Source organism: Hemicordylus capensis, chromosome 3 (genome assembly GCF_027244095.1).
Source record: "Hemicordylus capensis ecotype Gifberg chromosome 3, rHemCap1.1.pri, whole genome shotgun sequence".
NCBI lineage: Eukaryota > Metazoa > Chordata > Lepidosauria > Squamata > Cordylidae > Hemicordylus > Hemicordylus capensis.
This window is the reverse complement of record NC_069659.1, coordinates 86,020,031-86,044,553: the sequence shown is the minus strand read 5'-3', so window position 1 is coordinate 86,044,553 and position 24,523 is coordinate 86,020,031. Positions and strand designations below refer to the sequence as shown.

The following is a 24,523-nucleotide window of genomic DNA, read 5'->3' as shown; positions in this document are numbered from 1 at the left end:
GCACTCCCATGCATTGTGTGATTTGGTCGAAGACCCTGGGGGGCAGGCTCCACTCTCCTGGGGAAACAATCGTGCGGCTGAGCCAGTCCACCACCACGTTCAGGTTTCCCTTGATGTGATGTGTGATTATGGACCCCAGGTGGTGCTCTGCCCATGAGAGGAGGAGAAAGGCCTCCTGGTGTAGAGAGCGGGTCTGAGTTACCCCTTCCTGTTGAGATACACCTTGGCCGTGGTGTTGTCGGTCCTGACTAACAGGTGAGCCATGTGGAGAGATGACTGGAATGCCAGAAGGGCCAACTGAATGGCTCGCAGTTCGCACGAATTGATGCTGTGTGCCTTTTCTTGAGGTGACCACTGACCCTGGGAGGAGAGGTTGAGGCAATAAGCCCCCCAACCCCTGTCGCTTGAAACAATGATCCTGGGCAGATCTAGGAAGGGCTTGCCCCATTGGAGGTTGTCAGCCACCGGTGGAGAGATGCGTGAGTATGCGTTGGAAGAGTGAGCACCAGTTTGGCCTTTCTGGCTTTGGCCTTTTGGTAAGGGAGAAGAAACCATTGGAGGTCGCGGAGATGGAAGCACGCCCATTGCACCGAGACCAAGGTGGCCACCATGGGTCCCAAAATTCTTGCTAGGGACGTGAAGGAAGATGCTGGTGCAGCCAGAACTGACCTGACTTCCGACTGGAGAGTGTGCAAGCGATTCGGGGGCAGGGTGAAGGTGGCTGCCTTTGTGTCGATTATCACTCCCAGATGTCGTAACTGGGAGAACAGAGTTAGCTGACTCTTTTCGTGATTCACCAGGAACCCGTGGAGATCCAGGCCAGGATTAACATTGTGTCCTGGAGACTAGGGATGGGTCTGGACCGGTCCGGAGACCATTTTAAAGGCCTCCGGATCGCCCAGACCGGTCTGGACCTGGCCGGTTCGTTTTGGGTGGAGGGGGTAGCTTTAAGGGCGGGGAGGGTTTACTTACCCCTCCCGCCGCTTGTCCCCCTCCAGCGCTCGTATTTCTTGTAATAATTGGGGTGGCAGGATACCTCCCTGCCGCCCCTTGTCCCTCTGCAATGCAAAAGGCTCTGCCAACGTGCACGTGCGCAAAAGGCTTGCTGGAGCCTTTTGCATTGCAGAGGGACAAGGGGCGGCAGGGAGGTATACTGCCGCCCCAATTATTACAAGAAATACGAGCGCTGGAGGGGGACAAGCGGCGGGAGGGGTAAGTAAACCCTCCCCACCCTTAAAGGAACCCACCCCACAGTGCCGGACCACAGCTCTGTGGTTCCATGCACACCCCTACTGGAGGCCCCAGTGTGCTTCCTGTAAGGAGCGGGACTGGAGGAGCAGGTCGTCAAGGTACACAAAGACCCTCACCCCCCGCAAACAGAGATGTGCCACTAGCGGTGATAGTAACATAGTGAAAACACACGGGGGGTGGGGTGGGGGGGTGAGGAGAGTCAGAACGGCAAAGCCACGTACTGAAAATGCTGGCTGGCATATTTGAAGCGAAGGTATTTTCGACTGTTCAGGTGAATGGGGACATGAAGGTAAGCTTCCTTTAGGTCAATAGATGTAAGGAGGTTGTGGCGGTGCAGTGCCTCCGATATTGATCTTAAGGTTTCCATGCGGAAATGGTCTCGGCATACTGATTTGTTTAAACGTTTTAAGTCCAGCATGGCCCTCCTGGTACTGTTTTTCTTTGGCACCGTGAATAATATAGAATAAACCCCTCTTCCCTCCTCTGGAGGTGGTATCGGTTCAATTGCCCTCATCTCCACCAGGTGTTGGATGGCTTGGAGCATCTGTGAATGCTTGGCGAAGGATCGGGATCGTGGTGTTGGAAGGAATCTGTAGGAGGGAGGAGTGTGAAGTTCTTATTTTGTAGCCATGGTGAATGACCTCTAGAACCCAATTGCCCACTGTTGAGGACTCCCATGCGTGGATGAAGGCAGACAAATGCCCCCCATGCCAAGAAGGCCTGGCATCATTGTTGCTGTTTGGGTTTTGAATGAGTGGAGGTAGGCTTGAAGGCACCAGAGCCTCTAAAGGTGTGGCGTTGATGACTCCAGGAACCTCTCTGGGCTCTGTTGTCTATGCCCCGAAAGGGGCAATAGCCTCAAAAGGAGTGATTTGATTGGAGGAACTGAAAAGGTCTCTGAAAGGAGGTCTTGTCTGGCTTCTTTGAGGAGGCTGTAGGCATAGTTTTTCGCTTGTCTTTTGAGTCCACCTGGACATCCTTCAAGGCTGATTAACTGAAGAGTTTGTTGGAATCATATGGCACTGTGGTGAGACTGAGCTTTGAATTGGCGTCTACTGGCCAATTTTTTAGCCATAAGTGGTGCCTGCCCACGACCGATGCGGTGGAAACCTGTGCAGAGAAACGAATAGTGTCCTGAGTAGCATCTGCCATAAAGGCCTGCGCCTTCTGGATCTTTAACAATTGTTGACACATCTTGGCTGGGTCAGATGGCGGGTCACTCAGAAGATCATCCAGCCAGAGCAAAGAGGCCCTTGCGGCCATAGATGCTGCTGAAGTCACATGGGTGACCAATGCTGAATTGTCATGGACATGTTTAAAGGCCAGCTCCGCTTTTCTGTCACCCAGGTCCGTGAGGGAGGCCTCACAGTCCTTTGAGACCAGCGAACCGGACACGAGTTGGACTATTGGTGCAGCTGCATTGGGAGTTCTAAGAAGGCCTGCTGCTCCCTGCTGGAAGGAGTAAAACCTGTTGGCTATTGCCATGGGCCTGCGGTTTGCCGCCAGGAGTAGCCATTCTTCCTTAACAACATTTGAAAACAAATCCGGCATAAGTAACAACATGTCTTTTACCTTAGCTCTGGGAAAAACCAGATCCGCTTTTGCTGTAGATTCAGAATCCTGAGCATCCTTAGTTTTTAGGCCAATTGTCTTAATGATTTTGCTCACGAGTGTGGTAAAGTCCTCTGCTACAAACAAGCGTTGGGACACCTGTGATGAATCTTCCTCATCTCCTTCAGACCATTTGCCCTCCTCTCTCCCGGGTGGGGGGAGGCATCTGAGTCTGGGTCAGAGTGATGGGGAAGTTCCCGATCATGGTCAGAGGCTTCTGAGGAACGGACTTCTGGTTCAGTAGCCCTTGAGGATGGTAGCTCAATATGTTTTTGTTTTGCCTTCGCTTTTTTGGGCAGAGGGCTGGGGGAGGCACCAGAGTAGGAACTAGGGCTGGGTGATCTCTGTCTTGTTCTCTTTTTGGCCTTTTTTGTATTCTTGGCTGCTTTGACCTGTTGAATGGTATCCACTATTGAGTTTCTAAACCATGCCTGCCATTCGGGTGGAATTACTTTAGATAGAGAAATGGCAGGACTCTGGTTGGCAGCAGCCACTGGGTTTACAACACTTGAGGTGGAAGTGGAGCCCTTGGTGCCAGACCTCAATTGTTTATGGGAGGAGGACGAGGAGGAAGGCTGTCCCTTGTCCCCAGAGCTCACCCATGGAGCATTTTTGGCTCTATTAGAAGCGCTCGCCCTTTCTGAGGGCGTTGGGGAGGAAGCCGCCATTTTGATGGACTAACTGCGTTTTGCACGGAGGCTGGTTAGGCAAATCTCCTCCGAAATCAGTGGTGGGTTAGCCAGAGGGCGCCTAGAGAGGGTGATCTCCCCCCTCTGTCTGTTGCTGTTGACAGGGCTTTTAGGTGGTGGGCCGCAATAAATCGCGTCTCTCGGCCCAGGGGTGGGAGACGCATGGTGGACCCAGCGGCGTGAAGCAAGGGAGGCTGTGAAGCGGTTGCCACCGATGCCGTAGCGGCAGGGGCTTCAGGCGGTTGGTTGTTGGCCGAAAGCGCTGCTGGTAGCGCAGCAGCAGGACAAGTGGGCGGCTGTTTGGCAGCAGCTACTGCTGCTGTAGGAGCTTGCTGGGTGGAGGGCAGGCCATGGAAGGGCCGCGAACGCTCCAGTCCAAAGTCTCTCTGACTTGGTCCCCTAGGGATTAAAATGATTCTCCTGCCCCAAAAATTCTGCTGCATTCAGCTGAGGGAGGAAAGGAGGGGAGGGAGAAGGTGAAGTACAAGAGGCGGAGTTAAAGTCGGTTTTTGTGGGGTTTTTTGTAGAAATGATGAAGGTATTGGAAAGGGAGAGATAGGAGAAGAAGATGTGAAGAAAATAGTAAGGGAAGGTAAAAAACGCTGAAGAGTGGAAGAGAAGGAAAAAGAAGCTGCCTGGAGCTGCTGAGGACAAAAAGAACTGGGGAGGGGTTATCCTCCTCGGGCTCAGGAAGGCGTGTCTTTCTTTTTATCCAATCAAGTCTGTCCTGCCTTGGAGCTCCTGGAAGGGGATAACCCATAGAGATGTTCCTGTCCCCCAGCAACCGAGAACTACGTATGAGAACTATAAGATGTTCCCCTCAGGGAATGAGGCCGCTCTGGGAAGAGCACCTGCATGCTTGCAAGAAGAAGGTCCCAAGTACCCTCCCTGGCATCTCCAAGATAGGGCTGAGAGAGACTCCTGCCTGCAGCCTTGGAGAAGCTGCTGCCAGTTCGTATAGACCAGGGGTGGGGAACCTTGGCCCTCTAGCTGTTTTTGAACTACAACTCCCGCCATCCCCAGCCACAATAATTGTGGCTGGGGATGGTTGTAGTTGTAGTTCAAAAACAGCTGGAGGGCCAAGGTTCCCCACCCCTGGTATAGACAATACTGAGCTAGATGGACCAGTGGTCTGACTTGGTATAAGGCAGCTTCCTATGTTCCTACAACCTGCTTTTGGAAGTCCCTCCAGTTTCTCATACAGCACTGAGGACTGCTGATTGAGAAAAACTAAATCAAGTTGTGCAACTTTCCAAAAAGGTATTCCCCTGATGATGATGATCATTAGCAAACAACGTTGTTAGCTACCCCATAACAAATTGTTCTCTGGTTGGCTCACAACACAGCATTAAAAACATCGAGTGATCCTTTTATATATATTTTACACTTCAGATTTTATATCAGTTTTACATCTATCCCCTCTCAAGCAGAATTTCTGAATCCACATGCACTAAAACAAGACTGAACTTTTAAGCAGAGATTTACCAAAAAAAAAAAAAAAGGACAACATGCCCCTCAAAAGGACAAGACACACATTTTTCTCTAGGCATTTCTCTTCTGCACTTTGGATCATTCTATAACATATATATTTACTGGTAAACTCTTAGCCCAAAGTGTTCAGCCTACTCCTCTCCAATCTGAAAGTACACAAAACACATGCCACCCAAAAATCACATAATCTATTTTAGGAAAAGGCACATAGGTTGAGCCTAATGCCAGGAAATAATGATTAGGTAGGGGTGAAAGCACAATTTTGTAACTGTACTAAATAAATGTACATATAAATGTAAAATATTCTTATGACTGGACATAAGCATCAGAAGTTATATTCTTTTTGAAAAAGATTTTTAAAACATCATTCAGATTTTGTTTAAAGCCAAAATCCAGACCACATGTGTAAGCTGATGACACTGCTATATGCATGGGGGGCAGGGAGAAGAGAACATTTGTTTTTCTAGAGCTGCAATTCCCTCTATGCAGTATTGCATGCTGCTGCAAAGGAATTCCCAAACCTCAGGATTTTGCTTATGGAGGGCATGAAGGGCTACAGTGGAAAGGTGTAACTGGGATAAAATGCCTAATGTCCTACTTGTAGATTTCTGGGAGGACAGTATACACATTTTGGCTGGGATTCAAATAGTACACAAGCTAAACGAAAGTTCTTACCTTTGATTCTCTTTTTTAGCTCTTCATTTTCTTTGTCAGTGGGATTATTCAGTGTCTTAAAAATTCCAGCACACTTCCTCTAAAAGTAAGCATGATTTTAAATTTTTATAAAGCTAGGTAATTTATTTCCTTAAATTTCCATATCAAAAGTCAAACAAAAGTTATTCTACAGATTAACACACTTGTATTTGTTTGCAAGTATGAGAACCGCAGCCTCAAGTGCTAAATACTGACATTCAACAGACAGCATCCAAACTAACCCTGTGCCATCATGCTAAGGTTTTCTATTGCACATAGAATGATTTTTGGTGATTCCCCCACTTCCTTTGCAGCTGCCTATCCATCTTGAAATTATGTCCCTGAGGGTTAGCAAATCCTCAAGGACAGTTTTGGGAGGTGCAGGTAGTTCCAAAGGGAAAGGAGATTCAATGAAAACAACAACTCCACCCACAGGATAGACATAAAGCCCTAGTGCAGCGTTAGTCTGGATGTTGGCCAGTATGCCTCATATCACCTGAATTCTGGTTTGTATGCAGATGTTCTGATGCCCTAATGGGACAGAATCCAGAAGTTAATCATGATTGTGTCACACTGAAATCAGATTTCCTTCCATTGTATGGAGGAGAACAAATCTGACTGAAGAATTGCTACATTAAAATAATATTAGCTGACCCCGCACATTTAAAATCATTTAAAACCAGCATTAAAAATTTAAACCATAAATCTAATTATAATCCTGGGTGAATAAATGTGTCTTTAGTGCCTTTTTAAAAGTTGCCGGAGATGGGGAGGCTCTTATTTCAACCGAGAGCGCATTCTAAAGTCCAGGGGCAGCAATAGAGAAGGCCCATTCCTGAGCAGCCGCCAAAGGAGTTGGCACTTGGCGGCAACTGCAGGTGAACCTCTCTAGGTTCACCTATTTTGTGGCTCTTTTAAATATACAGTATATTTTTGGCCATTTTGGGGGGTGGCATTGCTGGAAAGTTGGAGAATAAGATACTGTCCTTTTCTTCTCTTATTTCTGTCCCCTTGCTTTTTTGGCCCTTTTGTTGTTGTTAGGAACCTAACCCCCAGTTCCATATTGACTCAAGGTTTCGTTATTCACAGTTTCCGTGTTCACACCAATAGGTAAGAATAGAACCCCTGTGAATCATGAGGGCCACTTGCAGTGGCGTTCTTACCCCTGGGATTTGGGGCAGAAGTCCAGGGCCTCCAGACCACCCTGGGGCCCCCAAATCCTCCTTAGTCTGTCCTGACCACCCTGGGGCCCCCAAATCCTCCTTAGTCTGTCCTGGGAGGTGTGGTTGCCGCTGGCCCACACTAAGCAAGGTGGCTGAGCATTATTATAACCTGTGCCGGGTGCTTTAGAGAAGGGGGGGTGAAGGGGAGAAATATGCAAGATGGGAATATGTTAACTTGTGTGTTGAAATGTTTCTGCTAATGCATCTTTGCATGAATATACCGGTTTTATTTTAGCACTTACATTTATATACCGCTCTATAGCTGGAGCTCTCTAAGCAGTTTACAATGATTTAGCATATTGCCCCCAACATTCTGGGTACTCATTTTACCGACCTCGGAAGGATGGAAGGCTGAGTCAACCTTGAGCCCCTGGTCAGGATCGAACTTGTAACCTTCTGGTTACAGGGCGGCAGTTTTACCACTGTGCCACCAGGGGCTGGTGATTTTCTTTCATTCTTGTGAGTTCATTTGCTGTTTGTGCCCTCAAGAACCCACGCTTAAAATACTGTGTTTGTCACAGTGTGTATGAAGGGGGATTATTACAACATAATGTCCTTACCCTGGATCATTATTAAACAGGTGAATAAAGGGATTACTCTTATTTAACAAAGCTGGACAGTCTACATTACTTCTTACTGAGAGCAGTGGAGCAAATCTTAACCAAAGGGTTTTTTTTGTTTTTGTTTTGTAAGTTACAACCTTATTCAGATGTACTCAAAAGAGTGGGGGGGGGGGCAGGCAAGAAGTATGGAAGAAATAACTATTATCAAAAGTAGACAAGTGTATTTTAATTGTGCATTGTTTTATATTGTAAACAGCTTTGAGGTTTTACTGAAAAGCGGTATAGAAATCAAATAAGTAATTAAGTAAATACTTGAGACTGTTTTTGTATATGCTAACATGCAATAAAATTTTTAATGGAAAACAAGTTAATTGTGACAGTCCAATCCAATACAGGCTGTCTAGGAATGGAGTCCACTGGGGCTTACTCCAAGTAAAACTTAAACAGAATTGCAAGTTTGGGTTTACTCCCAATTTGCAATTGTAAGTCTCCCACAAAATTGTACCCTCAAAATTGGGGCTTACTCCCAAGTACATTTGCATAGAATTACAACTATACTCCACTTCATTGCTTTCAAAAAGATTCAGCCATGACTAGACTTTGCCAGATTGTACCCATGAACTCTGCACAAAGGCTGCCCACATGCTCCTCAGTACTATGGAATGCTGTCTGGGCACAAAAAGGAAAATCGAGTCCTGGGCTATATGCACAGTACTTGTCCTCTTCTAAATACCTACTTGGATTTCCTCTGTTCGCATCCCATCAAGTAAATAACGAAGCAGCTCCTGGCTGTCCTGCTGCTGATAGCCTTTGAACCGTATTGCTCTGTTTAAGAAACAAAATAATACAGATTACAAGCCACCCTCATTTTGACTTAAAGGAAATACAGTCATTTGTTTGTTGAAGACATGTGGCATAGAAGCACAATGCAGAGATATTTTGGCAGGAGAAAAGCCTCATATGATTGGAAGCGGGGTGGGGGGGAAGATATACGATGGGGGGGGACAAAAGCATATGATTATTAATAGAATCCTTCTCTAAGTATGTATGTATCTGTGTTGCACAGAGTTCTAGGAAATTATAATAATAACTAGCTGGCCTGGGTGCAGAGCATTTGCACCTCCTTCGTTCTCGGCCCCTCATTCTCAGCCCTTCCCCCTCCAATGTTTTCTCTCTCTGGCTGCCCGGCCACCACTTTCTCTCACCGCCCACCTGCCCGTGCACTGGCCTGTCGGTTGGCCTTATGTTTTCTGCCGCTGTTGCTTTGCTCTCCCCCTCCCCTTGCGAACTCTTGCGAGAGCTGCCACACATGGTATTAGCCACGGGTATGTCTTAGAGAATTATATGTAGATAGATAGATGGTAACATTATAGATACTAGAGCCATTTTCTTTTTTATTGGGAAGCATCCAAAGTAAAGGTTTTGAGAGTGGAACCCTTCCACTTGCACAATGAAGGGAAGGGCAATTTTTGGTTATTTCCCCTTCCTTTTGCAGCCCCCTGGATTCCACTCAAAAATATATTCCTAAGGGTTTGGGATCCTTTGGGGGGGGGGGGTTGCAGGGAGCTCTGGATGGAATCTATTATTTTCTGCATCATCCTGATATTTTCCTGAAGATGAAGAGAAGACTGTGCACATAAAGTCTATTGAAACAAAGATTTTAAAATGTAGTGTATTGTGCTTTATAGTGGACTGTGCACAGTATAGTGCACAGTACACTATAAAGCACAATACACTACATTTTAAAATCTTTGTTTCAATAGACTTTATGTAGGTATTCAAGAGTTGTAGGTACTGAGCTTTTCAGCATCAAGTATAGACAAAACAATGTTAGTATCTTGCAATATACATGATGGACAACCCAAATATATTCCATAATGCAATCTCACTATGGACCTGCAGTACCTCTACTATGCTTCTCTATGCATGTTTTTCAACATCAGTTGTTATAGCACAAAATATACTCACTTTTTACAGACCTGAGAGAAGAGTTCTTTAGGAGTAACAGTTGCTTTTTTTGTCTCTTGCATTTCTGTCAGAAACTGGCACATTGCTAATGTAAGGGGTCTAGGCTGATCAAGTGTAACCACGAGAGGTTCCTGAACATCACACACAGAGGACTTATATTACATATATATAATTATTCACTCACTCAGCTATCCATCTCAAGAGAACCACCCCCTTCTCCCACAACACAAACTGGATTCTCCTAAGAAATACGTGCATCTACTTTTGTAAATTTAATATTTTTAACTACATGCAGTACATGCCACTAGTAAAATCTCTTACGCCAGCTATCTTTGGAGATTTCAGTGAAGCTGCTCCAGAAGTGTGGGTTCAAAAGGTTCCCTAGCCTTAGAATTAAAGATTAATGCCCTTGTTTTGTACAGTGAGAAACACATACTGATCAATGGGGGAAAGTCCTTGGAGAATTTTCCTCAGTGCACAGTGTTAGCACAAATAGTTTGGGCTTTCAGTACCGTCAGAGCATAAAGAGGAAGAATGGTAATCAAGACATGGCACTGATAATAAACACTGTGTTTCAAGATGGCATTTGATCAGGAATTCTGCTCTGGGCAAGACAGATAGTAACAACATTCTGGCTGCATGATCCAACTCAGAGTGAGATTTTCCTATGGGTCAAGGTAGTAATGATATATGGGACCACATATCTGCCCTTGCACCCCAAATCTACACGTTCTTGAGCTTGCCTTTAGCTTTGCAGTTAAACATATAAAGATTCTTAGAATACCTAAAAGCAGCTTCTGGAAGTCCGTCACCTAAGAAGAACTGAAAAGCAATTCTTGGGAAAACACTGTTGTAGATAACACAGTCCTAAACACACACTTAATTATAATATATCACAAAACAACGGTATGTAGGCGTACATACCGTTACTGAGAATTCTGGTGTCTCAATTGTAACTGTTGAGTCAGGCATTTTAACCTCTTTCAGCAGTTCTCTCAGAACTGGTGTCTGTGATAAGTTCTGTAAGAAATTTTTAAAAATCAATTTTTAGCTTGTTGGAAAACTCATAACTGTTGCACCTAGGATATCCTTCAGTCACATTCAAAATACTATTAAGACCACAGTGTATTTGAATATATATCACAAATAAGTAACTGCAAACAAATCATTGTGTTTGCTCACACCAGTTTTTGTCAAATTCTCTTCCACAATGGCATGAGCAAGAGCATTCAGGGGAAAGACAACCCTAACATATTTTGTGGCCATAAATGGGTATGGGGACGCACAAATCAACAGCTTATATTTGAAATGAGACTTAAAAGTTTTGGGATTGTTACATAATGGCATTTTATAATCAGATATTGTACTTTGTCCCTCATTATGGATACAATGCAAACGCAAGCTATAGCAGGAATAACTATAATTCCTACAACATGTACCATTGTCATTCGCACGCTGATAAGCTTTCAAACGTTACATAATTCTCTCTGCAGGGCTGCCCTGAAGACAGTTCTGAACCTCCAGCTATTACCGCTGCCTGCCTCTTTTTGAGGGCTGGGCACAGAAAATGTATTCAGCTAGGTTTTGTTCCTCTGCACCAGCATCAATTGTTTGGGTGATTACCAATTAAATCCAGAACAGCCTGGCCCTAGAGAACATGCCTCTTCTGTAGAAATATTGCCACATAATGAATTCTGCTCCTCAGGCTTTATACTAGAGACTTTCAGTTCAAGATATAGAATTATGTACTACCCCAATCAGCACCTTTTCAGAGGTGGGACTTCAGCTATGAACCCAAACTGCCTTCCTTCTTATGTAATGTCAGATTGGGGTGGGGGGTGGGGATCTAAACCGCGCAGGTCAGTCTGCATCCCATTGTGGGGCTCTCTGAGCACTGGCCTGCATGGTCAGTTGGGAGGAAGGAGTCCAGGCTGCTGCCTCTGTCGCCATCCCCGCTGCTGCGGTCACCTCCACAGACATCCCTACTGCACAGTGGTGGTTTTAAAAAGGTATCGCCTCCGCGAACATAACCCCCCAATTCCCACTGCCCCAACGTATCGATATTTGTGGATTCCGTATCTGTGGCTGTAGAGTGGAATGGAAATTCCACAAATATCAAGCCTTTCCTGTAGTGAAATTAATTCCGGAGAACGCTTTACTAATTGTTGAAGACAATGTAACTGCTGAAGAGACATGTCAGGGATTCATTAATGAATGTGATCAGGGAGGAACAAGTTTTGTAGACCCAAGCAGTATAGGGCTTGGAGCTTTAAAGTTAAGAACCAGCACTTTCAAATTAGCCCAGAAATGAAGTGATAACCACTGGAGCTCCCAATGCTACTTCAACACACACAAAAAAGAACAAGCAGGGCCAGGGTCTGGGAATCTCAGGAATTTCTACCACACCTGCAGAACAGCATTAAAGAAACATGTATTCCCCAGGTTACTGAGACCCTTTACAGTCACTTCTGTACTGCCATTTAAATGAAGTTTGTCATCTTTGTTCTGTATCTCTTTTTTCTCCCTCTCTTCTTCATTTCTGTGGTCTTTAATTTTTTTATTTTCCAGTGGTTTCTCCTCTTCATCTTTAGGTGCTGAAATAAAACAAATGTGTTTAAAAATAAGCCAAAGATGCTGGAAACCAACCAAAGTATTCACTGAAGGAACTTTACCTGTATTCTGGATATTCACATGAACTTGCTTTTTAACATAATCCACAAGTTGGCCCAACTGATTGGAACTATTGTACAGGACCTCATTATCACACAGGTAGCACCTGTCTCCACAAAGAAGACAAAGGTTGTCAATAAAACCACAAACAGGCTAGGAGTTAAGAGTATGGCTCTGTCAAAATACAGTATCACGATACTAAGGTAACTCAAGGACAACTACAACATAACATACACATTTAATATGAAATGAAACAAGTTATCTGAGTACAATAAAAGTAGAGGTACCTGCTTCTACAAAAGTCTTAAGATATTAAAGGTTATCTGAACCTGTTGGCTATGACTTACATTGTCTGTACTGAAAGCAGCTATGCAGACTATAGAAATCTAGTGAGTTCTGGTGGGTAGGTGTGGGACCAAGTCTATTTTAAAGTCTAGTAATTAGAAATGTAATGACAACAGATCCGAAAAGCAAGTGCCACTGAGCTCACTGGTCTCATTTACTAGCAGGGGTGTAGTGGAGTGTGGACATGCAGGGATGGAGTGCTGGTTCTTCTCGGCTTCTCTGGCTGTTGGGGTGGGCACGGCCACAGGGGCTGTCATGGAGAGCACCTGAACTTCTGAATTTGCAACTACATCACTGTTTACTAGTGACCAGTTTAGGATTCATACAGCACCCATACTCATCAATAAGCAGCATGTACTATCCATCCTCAGTTGCTGATCTGTGTGAAAGCTTTATGAAAATTTTCACACAAGTGTTTGTGGAAGATGGAAGCAGGAATCATTAGACTGATGACGTCTACCAAAATTATAGCACATTTATGCAAAATATGGAATTGCTATTAAAATCAGAATGAACAGGAAAGTGCATTCTTGGTGCTAAATTTGCAATCTTGGTTGTATTCCAATCCAAGAACTTGGGTGCTAATGTTCGGAATAATTGAAGTGCTCTCCATTAGCATTAGAGAGGAAAAGGAGGGTGCCCCCCCACAATTTTCCCTTCCCCCTACAGCCCCCACACCTTCTGCCTGTCCAATTTAAAAAGGCATCCCGCAACCCTCAGGAGCAGGTTTTCAGGAGGGAAATCAGAAGGTGGGGAAGATCAGAGAAAACTGCCTTCCATTTGCCGAGTACATTCTAACTTTTAGAATACAATCCAATATGTAGGATGAATTTTTATAAGCAAGCTAGCTTTCAATAAAAGAGTAGCAGACATATCCAATAAAGACAAAGTGCATGCTATATTATTGGTGGATGAAGTCCACAGAAAAGAAGCACCTCTTAAGTTCTAGGTCGATAAACTAGAACAAGATATGCAGCAAAGTGCTTAACTCATTGCAAAAATATTTGAGCATTATGTGTGTCCATGGACCATGGGTCTGTCTGAATTTGGAATGACCCGCAGTTCCGCGAACCAGTTCGGCCCAACCGTGAACTGGTTCAGCACCAGTTCACCACTCCAGAGTGGGGTATAAGCAGCATCTTTAAGAGGAAATAAGAACATCCTTACTGCAGTGTAACCGCAGTTCCAGGCAGTGCTCCCTCAAGCAGCTGCTGCCCCAGCAACATACTGCTGCCACACGCAGGTTGCTGGGGGAAGCGCTCACCGTACCCACCACCCGCAACTGGTTTGTGTTTGGGCTGAATCAGGGTTGGTCTGAAATCAGACCAAGCCATGGACTGTGGTCTGCATACAACCCTATTGAGCAGATCTAGATTTTTTTGTATATTGCAGTGGGGTACACACAGTACAATCAATTTCATAACAGTCACCATAAGACAAGGAGAGAAAACTTAATATAAATCTGTAGCATGACAGAAATGGTAACCAAACAAGAGAATTTCAGGTATATTTATTTAATTATTTATTGTTAAATTTATATACCGCCTTTCATTAAAAACAATTCCAAGGAAGTTACAAAAGTTGAAAAACATACAGTAAAAACAACAGTGATCATTCTGATATATGTGATCATTCTAGTCATTTTAGAAAATGTGTGTACTTACAATAGTTACAAAACAAACAAACTCACCATACACTCCAGTTATCCAAACTGAGAACTAAACAGTGAGGTTCTGATCTTGGAGTTTCATAATGCTTTAAAGCATGCTGTTCTTGAGAATTTCTTCCACAGCCCTGTATGTTTGACAACCACAAATATGAAAAACACAGTTACTCCTCACATGGCAATGGGGGGTGGACAGTCAGGGAGTTTGTATATTATTTATGAATGAATGAATGAATGAATGAATGAATAAAATAAAATAAAATAAATTTTCTTAATAAGAACAATAAATATATTAAAATGAGATTTTCCAAACAGCTGTAATATACATTTTAAACAGTTCCAAGTTTAATATATTTTTCAAACCAGGCAAGTTTTTAACACTGAACAGAGTACAGTGTTATGCTTCTCATATATGGGCCGAACTGGATTCTACAATTAGGCCAGATAATGTTATGGAGGAATCCAGCAACTCCTCTTATGGCCAGAATGGATCAATTTCAGTTTATGACTCCTGAGGATGTGGACAAGGTGTTTCAGACCACACATCCTACCACTTGCTTCCCTGACCCTTGCTTAACTTGGATTATTTTATCTAACTATCAGATTGTTGGAGAGGATCATAAATGCTTCTCTGAGGGAGGGTAGGATGACCATTTCAACTAGTTTTTGCTTGGTTGAGACTGCCTTGGTCGACCTAATGGATGGCGTCCAATTAGATATTGGCAGAGGGAGCGTAACTCTGCTGATCCTTTTGGATCGCTCGGCAGTTTTCGGTACCATCAACCATGGTACCCTTCTGGGTCACCTGTTTCTCATGTAGATCCCCAGTGGTATCACTTGGAGGCTTTGCTCTGCAAAGTGAGAGTTACTGTATGGAGTTTCACAAGGCTCTATACTATCTCCAGTGCTGTTTAATATCTACATGAAACCACTGGGAGAGATCATCAGGAGGTTTGGGCAGAGTGTTATCAATATGCTAATGACACCCAAATCTATTTCTCCATATTAATCTCATCAGAAAATGCCTGTGTGGAGATGGTAATGGGCTGCATGAGGGATAATAAACTGAAGTTGAATCCTAATAAGACGAAGGTACTGATTGTGGGGAGTCAGGACTCAAGAGATGGTTTAGATCTGTCTGTTCTGGATGGGGTTATGCTTCCCACAAAATAATAAGTACCGGTAAGTAGTTTGGGAATACTCCTGGATCTAAAACTCTCTCTGGTTTCTCAGATTGAAGCAGTGGCCAGGAGTGCTTTTCACCAGCTTTGGTTGATGCGTCAGCTATGCCCATCTCTGGAGGTGCATAACCTTAGAACAGTAGTGTATATGCTAGTGACCTCCAGCCTTGACTACTGTAATGAACTCTACGTGGGGCTGCCTATGTACATAGCTCAGAAACAACTGGTACAGAATGCGGAAGCCGGATTGGTCTCTGGGACAATCAGAAGGGACTATATAACACAAATTCTGAAAGAATTGCACTGGCTGCCGATATGTGTATGAGCAAAATAAAAAGTGGTGGTCTATAACTTTAAAGCCCTGAACAGCTTAGCTCCAGGGTACTCAAGAGACCGCCTTCTTTGTCATGAACCCTGCTGCCTATTAAGATATTCTGAGAAGGTCAAGTTATGGTTGCCGCCGATTTGTCTGCTGGCAACTCAGAGTTGGGCCTTCTCTGTGGCTGGCCTAGGGCTTTGGAATGCACTCCCTGTCAAAATAAGAACTTCTTCATCTCCAATTGCTTTGACCCTTAGGACACACCTGTTTTCTCAGGCCTTTAATTAAAATTAATTTTAAACTATTTATTTGTATCCTGTGAAATTATTTTAATTGTTTCACTCTGTGAATTGTTTTTAATTGATTTCATTATGTTAAAGTGTTTTAATTTATTATTATTTATATTGTAATTTGGATTTTGTACACCGCCTAGAGATGTATATATCAGGCAGCATATAGATATGAAAGATAGATAGATAGATAGATAGATAGATATTATAGGGGGAGATAAAAGATACCCTGTGGCCACATTTTAGACATAACCATATTGAAGGCCTGTCTTCTGCTTCCTCTTCAGATTTCTCACGCATCTCACTAGCTGATGTCCGGCAATCCTGGCAGGTGTTCCAATCCACGTTTTGCTGCACCTTTCTTAGGTGACTCTGTTCCAATCCTTTGCGAATGTGTTTGCACACAGGATCTGTCAGGAAATATAAACAAGATGAGGCTTACAGTTAAAAGGGGGCTACTATCTAGAGCTCATGTAATGGAGGAATGGAGAGACCTGGGTTCAGTCATGAAGCTCCAAGGGTAGAATTGGGCAAATTACTCTCAACCCACCCTATACGATGCAAATGGCTTCCGTGCATGTGCAGCGGCCAGGTGAGTGTTGGAGCCACAGCAGCCACCGCGCGGGATGCCGGGTGGTGCGCTGCTGCTCCAGGTGTCTTGCTGGTGTTGGCGGTACTGCCAGTGATAACTTTTTTAAAAGGTACCTCTCACCGCCCCACTGCCACCGCTCTCACTGGCTGACCCTGTTTCCTGCTATCATTCTTCTCACTGTGACTTGCTACATTCATACAACATTAGGGTCTCAAGGCAATATTAGACACTTTGCCCCAGTGCACATGAAGCCAAGCACTGAAATAAACCGCTTTCAAGTGCAAAAGGAAATGTTTTTTCACTTCTATTGATTTCATTGTTCAGATCAGATGTTTCTCTGGGGTGCAGCCTCTGGTAGATCATTGGTACAATCTTGGCCAACTGAAAACAGATCACTACCATGCACGGCCTGCCCTTTAAATATGAATGGGGACAGCCACGTCTATCAACACAGCTATTGCTTTCTACAGAACTTACAACTGTAATATGTCAGGCCCCTCATAAGGCCCACATGTTGTGCAGCCTATTGCAAGTGCCTGTCTGCACCTGCCTGTCCTACTCTGGACTCCTAGCAAAGTGTCAGCAGCTTGTACTTTTGCACAAGAGTGCAAATACTTAAAGCAGCACACTCCGGAAGTGCTGATTAGATCAGAAGCACACCGCTGATGTCAAGCAATGTGTTTCTGACCTAAGAAGCAGTTCTGGAGTGCAGGCAGAGTACTTTAAGTATTTGTGCTCTTGCACAAAAGTGCAAGACTCAGACCAGTGGCAGATCAGCACCATCCACTGTAGGATGAGCAACTTGTGGGCCAATAGCTTTAAGATGCCAGTTTAAGTAGTCCACTTTATAGGATTTAAGTAATGGTAAAGTAAAGGTAAAGTGTGCTGTCAAGTTGATATCGACTCCTGGTACCCACAGAGCCCTGTGGCTGTCTTTTGGTAGAATACAGGAGGGGTTTACCATTGCCTCCTCCTGCGCAGTATGAGATGATATACCCTGTTTCCCCGAAAGTAAGACCTACCCCGAAAGTAAGACCTAGCAGTAATTTCTGATGTACCGCTAATTGCCCTAGTGCATTTTTTGGGGCTAAAATTAATATAAGACACTGTCTTATTTTCGGGGAAACACGGTAGGTGTTTCCCATAGTCTGGGAAACATACCAGCAGGGATTCAAACAGGCAACCTTCTGCTTGTTAGTAAAACATTTCCCCACTGCGCCACTTAAGGTGTTAGGCTCTAAGTAGTCCAGTTTATAGTGCTGGATTTTAAACTAGAGATCAGTGTTCAAATCCCTGCTTAACTAAAATAATTGTCTGGGAAACAACTATTATAAACTTTCTCTCTCTCAAAACTATACAGACTCACACATATAATGTGCAATTATGACACATACCCAGAACATCCGGTGATTCATCGGGCTGCACATTTTTCCCCTTTGTTCGCTTCTTTCCCATGTTAGTGTTTGAGGATTTTATTTCACTGTTATGGCCTACAAAAGAAAGACAGTATTCTTGATTTCCAAGGGTTCCTCAAAACCTAAAAGCACCTACTTTATGGATTTACACTGAACATATTGCATGATTTGCCATGGAATAAATACAACACCATGCAGAATTGGGATTTAGGCTGCCAATCATATTTTCCTTTCTTATATATGTCAGTCCATATGAGTGCTGAGTTGGAAGGGGCAAAAACGGATAAGTCGAATCCCCTGCTGTAGGGTCCACACAGATCTACACAAAGCATCCTACCCAGACCAGAGGACACTAAAATGCCTAGCAGCAAGGTACACATTAGAAACATACTGATAGGATCCAGACTTAGTTAGTTATGAATAAGTCCTGTTGAAATTAATACTATTTAAGTTAGGTCATGTCTCATTGATTTCAATGGTGCTTAGTAAATTAGTCTAATTTAGTCTGGATCCTGCCCACTATGAATAAGGTGGCAGCAATTCAGGTAGAGATCCTAGGTAGCCCAGTTTATAATGCCAGATCTGAACGACAGAAATCAGTGTTCAAATCTCTGCTTAACTAAAAAGCTTGTTAGGCGATTATTGGAAAGCCACCAGCTCTGAGCATAACCTACCTCACAGGGTGAGGACTGAGGACAGAGAGGAGAGCTGGTCTTGTGGTAGCAAGCATGACTTGTCCCCTTAGCTAAGCAGGGTCTGCCCTGGTCACATTTGAATGGGAGACTTGATGTGTGAGCACTGTAAGATATTCCCCTTGGGGAATGGAGCCGCTCTGGGAAGAGCAACTAGGTTCCAAGTTCTCTCTCTGGCATCTCCAAGATAGGGCTGAGAGAGATTCCTGCCTACAACCTTGGAGAAGCCGCTGCCAGTCTGTGTAGACAATACTGAGCAACATAGAACAATGGTTTGACTCGATATATGTCAGCTTCCTATATTGTTGCATGGATAAAATGGGATAACTCGTATATCACTTTGAACCTTTTGGAGTAGAAGTGGGATATAAGTGCAATATCTTAAATAATTTGCATCTATACATTATAGCTAATATCTCAAAGGGTATATAATAAGTAGGAAGGTTGTGTCAAGAATTAAGCAATGCTCTAGTGCTACAGGTTAAGCTAGTCTGATGAGCTCAGCCAAACTGAAACACAACACACAGTTTTACAAGGGCATCAGTTTAGAGGTTTTAAAGTGTACATTCTGTAATTTTCCAACACCACTGAGTGCTAATATTCTGCAACATAAAGTATTATGATGTAAGCTAATCTGACAGCGCAATAATGTAAGCAAATACTCCAGTTTCTGGCTAGCTTGCATTATGGCTCCACATAACTTATACTACTGTCTTTTCTAGATGTTTATATATATATTATTGAATATTTGTATTCCACTTCTAGCACAGCAAGAAAACAGGTTGCAAGATAGTGGTTTACAATTTTATTTTTCCCCAACTACCAGTAGTCAGGGTGTATAACATTGTTTCCCTGGTTAAATGGAAGGTAAATCTATAGAATACTAGCTGAACCCGCACAGAGCATCTGTGTGCTAGAGCACTCGGCCTTTCCCCCGCTCACTTGGCTTTCCCCACCCCAGAGACCTGGCGGGGTGACAGAAGGCCCCCACACTCAGCTTCCCCCTCCCATCCTTTTCTCCTCCCTTCCTTTCCTCCCCCCGCCCACCCCACACCCTTTCCTCCCCCCACCCCTCTCCCTTTCCTCCCCCTCGCCCTCCTCTCCCACCCGCTGCTCAGCCTCTTCTCCTCCCACCACCCACTCACTGCTCGCCCTTTCCTCTCTGCTGAGCCCTCCTCCCTGCTGTCTCTCTCACGCCGGACCTCTCACGAGATGTGCCACATACCACCCGAGATTACCCATGGGTCACCTAAACATTTTAATACATAATTCTAGTTTGCATTTTGCACAGGATCCAAAAAGACACATGAGAAGTTCCATGTGACCAAATGAGATTTTAGAAACAATTCCCACTACATATCAAAGTGCTGTGGAAACTCTTGTTCTTTAAAGAAAAGAAGAGTGACAGACCCAATGGCCATGTATATGATAGATTGGATCCCAGCCTTTTGCAAGGCAAGTGTCACTTTTTGTAGTTTAAATAGCAACAAGCACTATTCAGATTCCAACCAGCCTGTAGAGATGTGCAAATTGATTTGAGTCAAATAGATTCAAGCTCGAATTGCAGTGATTCAAACTTGAATCAAAGTGCCCCTAAAATAAAGGGCCTGAGTCGAGTATGAATCGAATTGACCCTAATTCTACCTCGAATCGATCGATTGCCATATTTAGTCCCAAGCTGCACCTTTGCTGCTGCTGTCTGTGTGCCTGGTGGATTCATCTTTGTATCCACCTTTGGTTTGAATTCATCTTTGGTTTTTGTAGGCAGGAGTTCTGTATGGTGCTCAGCCTGCCAGGCTCTTCCCCACCCCTCACCATTTTTGTTGTTTTGATTGGGTGGGTGCCTAACTGGTGGCCACCTGCCCTCCCCCACTGCTGTTGGGTCCCAGTGTCTGCTCAGCCCAAGAGTGCCTCAGAGAGCAACATCTGGCAGACTCCAGCCAAAGATGCTGGAAGCCCCCAGCCAAAGACCCAAGATAGGCAACACCCTACCTTGGTCAGGTAATAGGTTAGACTTCTTGAAATATGGCCTAGTTTGGAGAAGGAGTTAGGTACTTGTAGGACATGAGGTGTGGGCTTGGATTAGAGAGGCCACAATAATCCCCTGCCCTTGGCCTTCCCTTCGACTTGCCCCATTGTTGCTTGGTTCCCTCCAAATAAGTGTCCCCCCCCCATAAAGTCTGCTTCTTTATTTGGGAGAATTTAATTGTTCTAGCTTGTGTGTGTGCACCACAGTGCTACAGATTGTGTGCCACACACAACACTGAGCATAAATAGACCACCCCTGACTCCATACCCCTTAAAGGTGTTTCTTCTCTCCCCCCGCCCCACCCCTGTGTAAAGTGCCCTGAGCCATTTTTGGAAGGGCGGTATAGAAACTGAATAAATAAGTAAATAAGATATTTGAAGATGGCTCTCATATCCCCCCTTAGTCTTTTCTTCTCCAGGCTAAATATACCGAGGGCCGGACTGGGAGCACTGAGAGGGCAGTGGAATGTATGTGGGGAGGTTTTGAGCTGAATGGGTGGGAGAATTTTTTTTGTTTCATTTAAGAATTAATTTTTTTCTGTTCACTTTTGATATCTGACCTCTGTTTTCTGTTACTTATAGGTTACAATAATTATTTCAAATGAAGTATCACTTGCGACTATTAAGAAAGCACAGTTCTATACTAATAAAATAGTTTGGATATGTGTTCCTATGTAGCCCAGTTCCTGCAGGATAGACAGAAACTGAAGTGGATGGGCATCTTAATTCACTCTATGCATCACTCCATAATCCCCCCTTCAGTCCTACAGTAGCACTGTTTTAAGTTCTCTTCTCTCTCTCCACCAATTTCCACAAGATACCTGCCTTCCCACCCCTCACCCCATACAGCTACCCAAGAGGAAAATTATTTTCAGTTCCTAACAATATAAACAGCGTCACAGAATTTTGAAGCATTTAAACATATCACTGCAGTAATATTTAAAACAACCCTGTACAGGAAGCAAGAAATTTTACATGGAACAGAGCAGGGGAGATACAGTAGGGCCAGACACGGGGTAGTTAGCTAAACAACAATTTAAATTTGAAAAGTGTAAATGTTATGCTGAAAGGTCCTAGGAAGACCCTGGAATCCTTTCCAACAGCTTATCACACTTCTTTTGGAAAACTGATGTCATGTATGGTGTAGAGCCAAGAGCCAGTGTGATGTAGTGGTTAGAGTGTTGGACTAGGACTGGGGAGACCTGAGTTCAAATCTCCATTCAGCTATGAAACTCACTGGGTGACTTGGGGCCAGTCGCTTATCTTTCAGTCTAGCCTACCTCACAGGGTTATTGTGGGGATATTGGATAAGCATACTCATGTACCTCTGGGCTCCTTGGAGGAAGAGTGGGATATAAATGTAAGAATAAATAAAATAAATACAAGAAATAAAATAAATACAAGAAAATCAAGAGTCCCCAGTTCAAATTTAAACACATCTATAAAATCACCATCAGTGCAGGCCTTTGTAAGTATTGCTCATAGCAGTACTGCTCATCAAGTCCAACCACAATTCCTTGAACTCTATGTCTATATGCTTACATGGGCATAAGTCTCACTGCATCTGATAGGGCATACTTCCAAGAAATAGTACTTGGGTTTGCACTACAGATAAACTTAGCCTAAGCAAGTCAGTGTCCCCACTACTCCCACAGTCTAAAATATGTACCTGTACTGACCTTCCTCACAAGGCTGTTGTGAAGATTGCAGTACAATAACATATGTGAAGCACTTTAAGCAGTCTAAAAAGCACTGTAAGTGCTAAGCTGTTGGTTGCTGTGGTGTTTTTTTTTAAGGTTATCAACATAATGTTGATAATGCTGGACCAGATCAAGAGGCCCTCTAGTCAAGCACCCTGGTTCCAAAAGTGGTCTACACACTGGGGTTCCCAACTTTGGGTTTCCAGATGTTGTTGGACTACAGCTAGGGATTATGCGACTTGCAGTCCAACATCTTAGGACCCAGAGTTGGGAGCTCATGGCTTACCAAGTGTTTCCCAGACTTTCTCCAGCGGTGCACAACAGCAGCAACTGTCCCCTGCTCTTCCTTCCCAGCACCTGGTGCTTTTACACTGCCTCTGATCAAAGAGGCTCCATTTAGCTATCATATCTCCTAGGTGCCGATAAGATAGGCCAGTAGCCAGCCTAAAAGTCTGGGGCGGGAGGCATCACAAAAATGGGGGTGGACCAGGTTATATGGCAAAAGCCCATGAGCAAGGCCAACTACTCCCTCTCTCTTAGCATCCGCCACACCATTGTACATACAGTCTCTCTCTTGCATTTCCAGACAATGACGACACTAATGAATGAGTGGGGGGAACCATTTACTGTTTATTGACATTTAACCAATTAAGCAACCCCAACAAAAGTGTATAGCAAAAGTTTTATGTCAAACAGAAAGAGAAGTCACCTACTAGCAATAAGTTTAGTCTATATATCCACTAATGTCATTTCAAACCAGACAACAGAATGACATATATGGAGTTTCATCCCAGTTTCTTAGAAATTAATAATATAAGCAAGCATCTGAAGGGCAGGAAAGCACTGCTTTATGAGATGTGGTGCCTTGAGAGTCTCTCTGGCATGTGGAAATGTGAACTCCTGCAAAGAAGGGGCACCTGCTGCTGTTTTTTTCTGCATCTGTGATGTCCTGGTGTAAGGGGGTGGGAGCTCATTTAATAAGGGACATCCCTTGCAATAAGGGAGGTTTTGCAAGCCTGTGGAGTCCTAGCTTTCCTTCTGCTCAGGCGCTTGGTCAGCCTGAGGCACTCATATTGAAGTAGCGCAAAAGTCAAAAGAAATAGCAATTTTCTGAATCAATGTCTAATAAATGCAACAAAATTTCACATTTCACAATAAAATTTCACTCCTCCCTGTTTCTCAAGAGTCCAAACACACACCTTTGCCCTTAATAAATATTGAGATATAAAAAGAGAACTTTGGAAAATGACATTTTTCTTAATACAACATTGCAGTGTATGAGAGCCAGCGTGGTGTAGTGGTTAGAGTGCCAGACTAGGACCGGGGAGACCCGAGTTCAAATCCCCATTCAGCCATGAAACTAGCTGGGTGACTCTGGGCCAGTCACTTCTCTCTCAGCCTAACCTACTTCACAGGGTTGTTGTGGAAGAGAAACTTAAGTATGTAGTACACCGCTCTGGGCTCCTTGGAGGAAGAGCGGGATATAAATGTAACAACAACAACAACAACAGTGCTGAACTTGAGCACAGGAGCACTTAATAAGGCTTAATTAATGCATATTAAATCATCTAGAAATTCATTGTAATCACAGATGCTCCCTCCCCTCTATCAGTGATTTATCCTTGAGCTCTTCTTGGGTCTTAAGTTGCATCATGGTGAAGTCTGCATGCTCCCAGGAGCCATGCAGCCTGGTCTCAGCTAACAAAGCTGAACTTAAAACTGGTTCTACTCTGCTTTTAAGAACAGTATATGAAACTTCTTTGGCTGCAACTATGTCATTGCCCACACAATATGATTTATTTCTTAGTATAGGTCATGTGTGCAGGATTGGGCTTTCAAGCAAGACTGTTATATCATTCCTTTTTGCAGGAATCTTTCAGTTCTGCCTTGAGGGGAATATCATCTTACAAATGCAAAATGGGACATGCAGGTCAGCAAAAGACCCACTAACCGACCAAAAAAGCTCCCATTTTCTCAAAAGCTGAAGCATGCAGCAGTCTGTACCAATGAGGAATCAATGAATGGATTTTTAAAGCAAAAAAGTATGTTTGATACTGAAAAGAGTTGAAAATTAATTGATATAAAATTTAAGGGATCTTTTAAAACAAACAGAAAAAGTTTTCACTTTGGAAGATC

The 24,523-nt window shown here is 43.9% G+C and overlaps 1 protein-coding gene across 3 annotated transcripts in view; it reads right to left on the bottom strand.

The window, feature by feature from the left end:
• USP16 (ubiquitin specific peptidase 16) overlaps positions 1 to 24,523 on the bottom strand; it is a 50,886-nt gene that overhangs the window by 14,733 nt on the left and 11,630 nt on the right. For all 3 annotated transcript variants that reach the window (XM_053309510.1, XM_053309509.1, XM_053309512.1), the window contains 9 exons: positions 17,947 to 18,042; positions 16,189 to 16,370; positions 14,195 to 14,298; positions 12,162 to 12,265; positions 11,896 to 12,083; positions 10,414 to 10,509; positions 9,490 to 9,620; positions 8,259 to 8,346; positions 5,718 to 5,796 (listed from right to left, as the gene is read on the bottom strand). In XM_053309510.1, coding sequence (XP_053165485.1) covers positions 5,718 to 5,796; positions 8,259 to 8,346; positions 9,490 to 9,620; positions 10,414 to 10,509; positions 11,896 to 12,083; positions 12,162 to 12,265; positions 14,195 to 14,298; positions 16,189 to 16,370; positions 17,947 to 18,007 — 1,033 coding nt within the window. In that variant the 5' untranslated portion in view covers positions 18,008 to 18,042. The remainder of the gene's footprint in view (positions 1 to 5,717; positions 5,797 to 8,258; positions 8,347 to 9,489; positions 9,621 to 10,413; positions 10,510 to 11,895; positions 12,084 to 12,161; positions 12,266 to 14,194; positions 14,299 to 16,188; positions 16,371 to 17,946; positions 18,043 to 24,523) is intronic.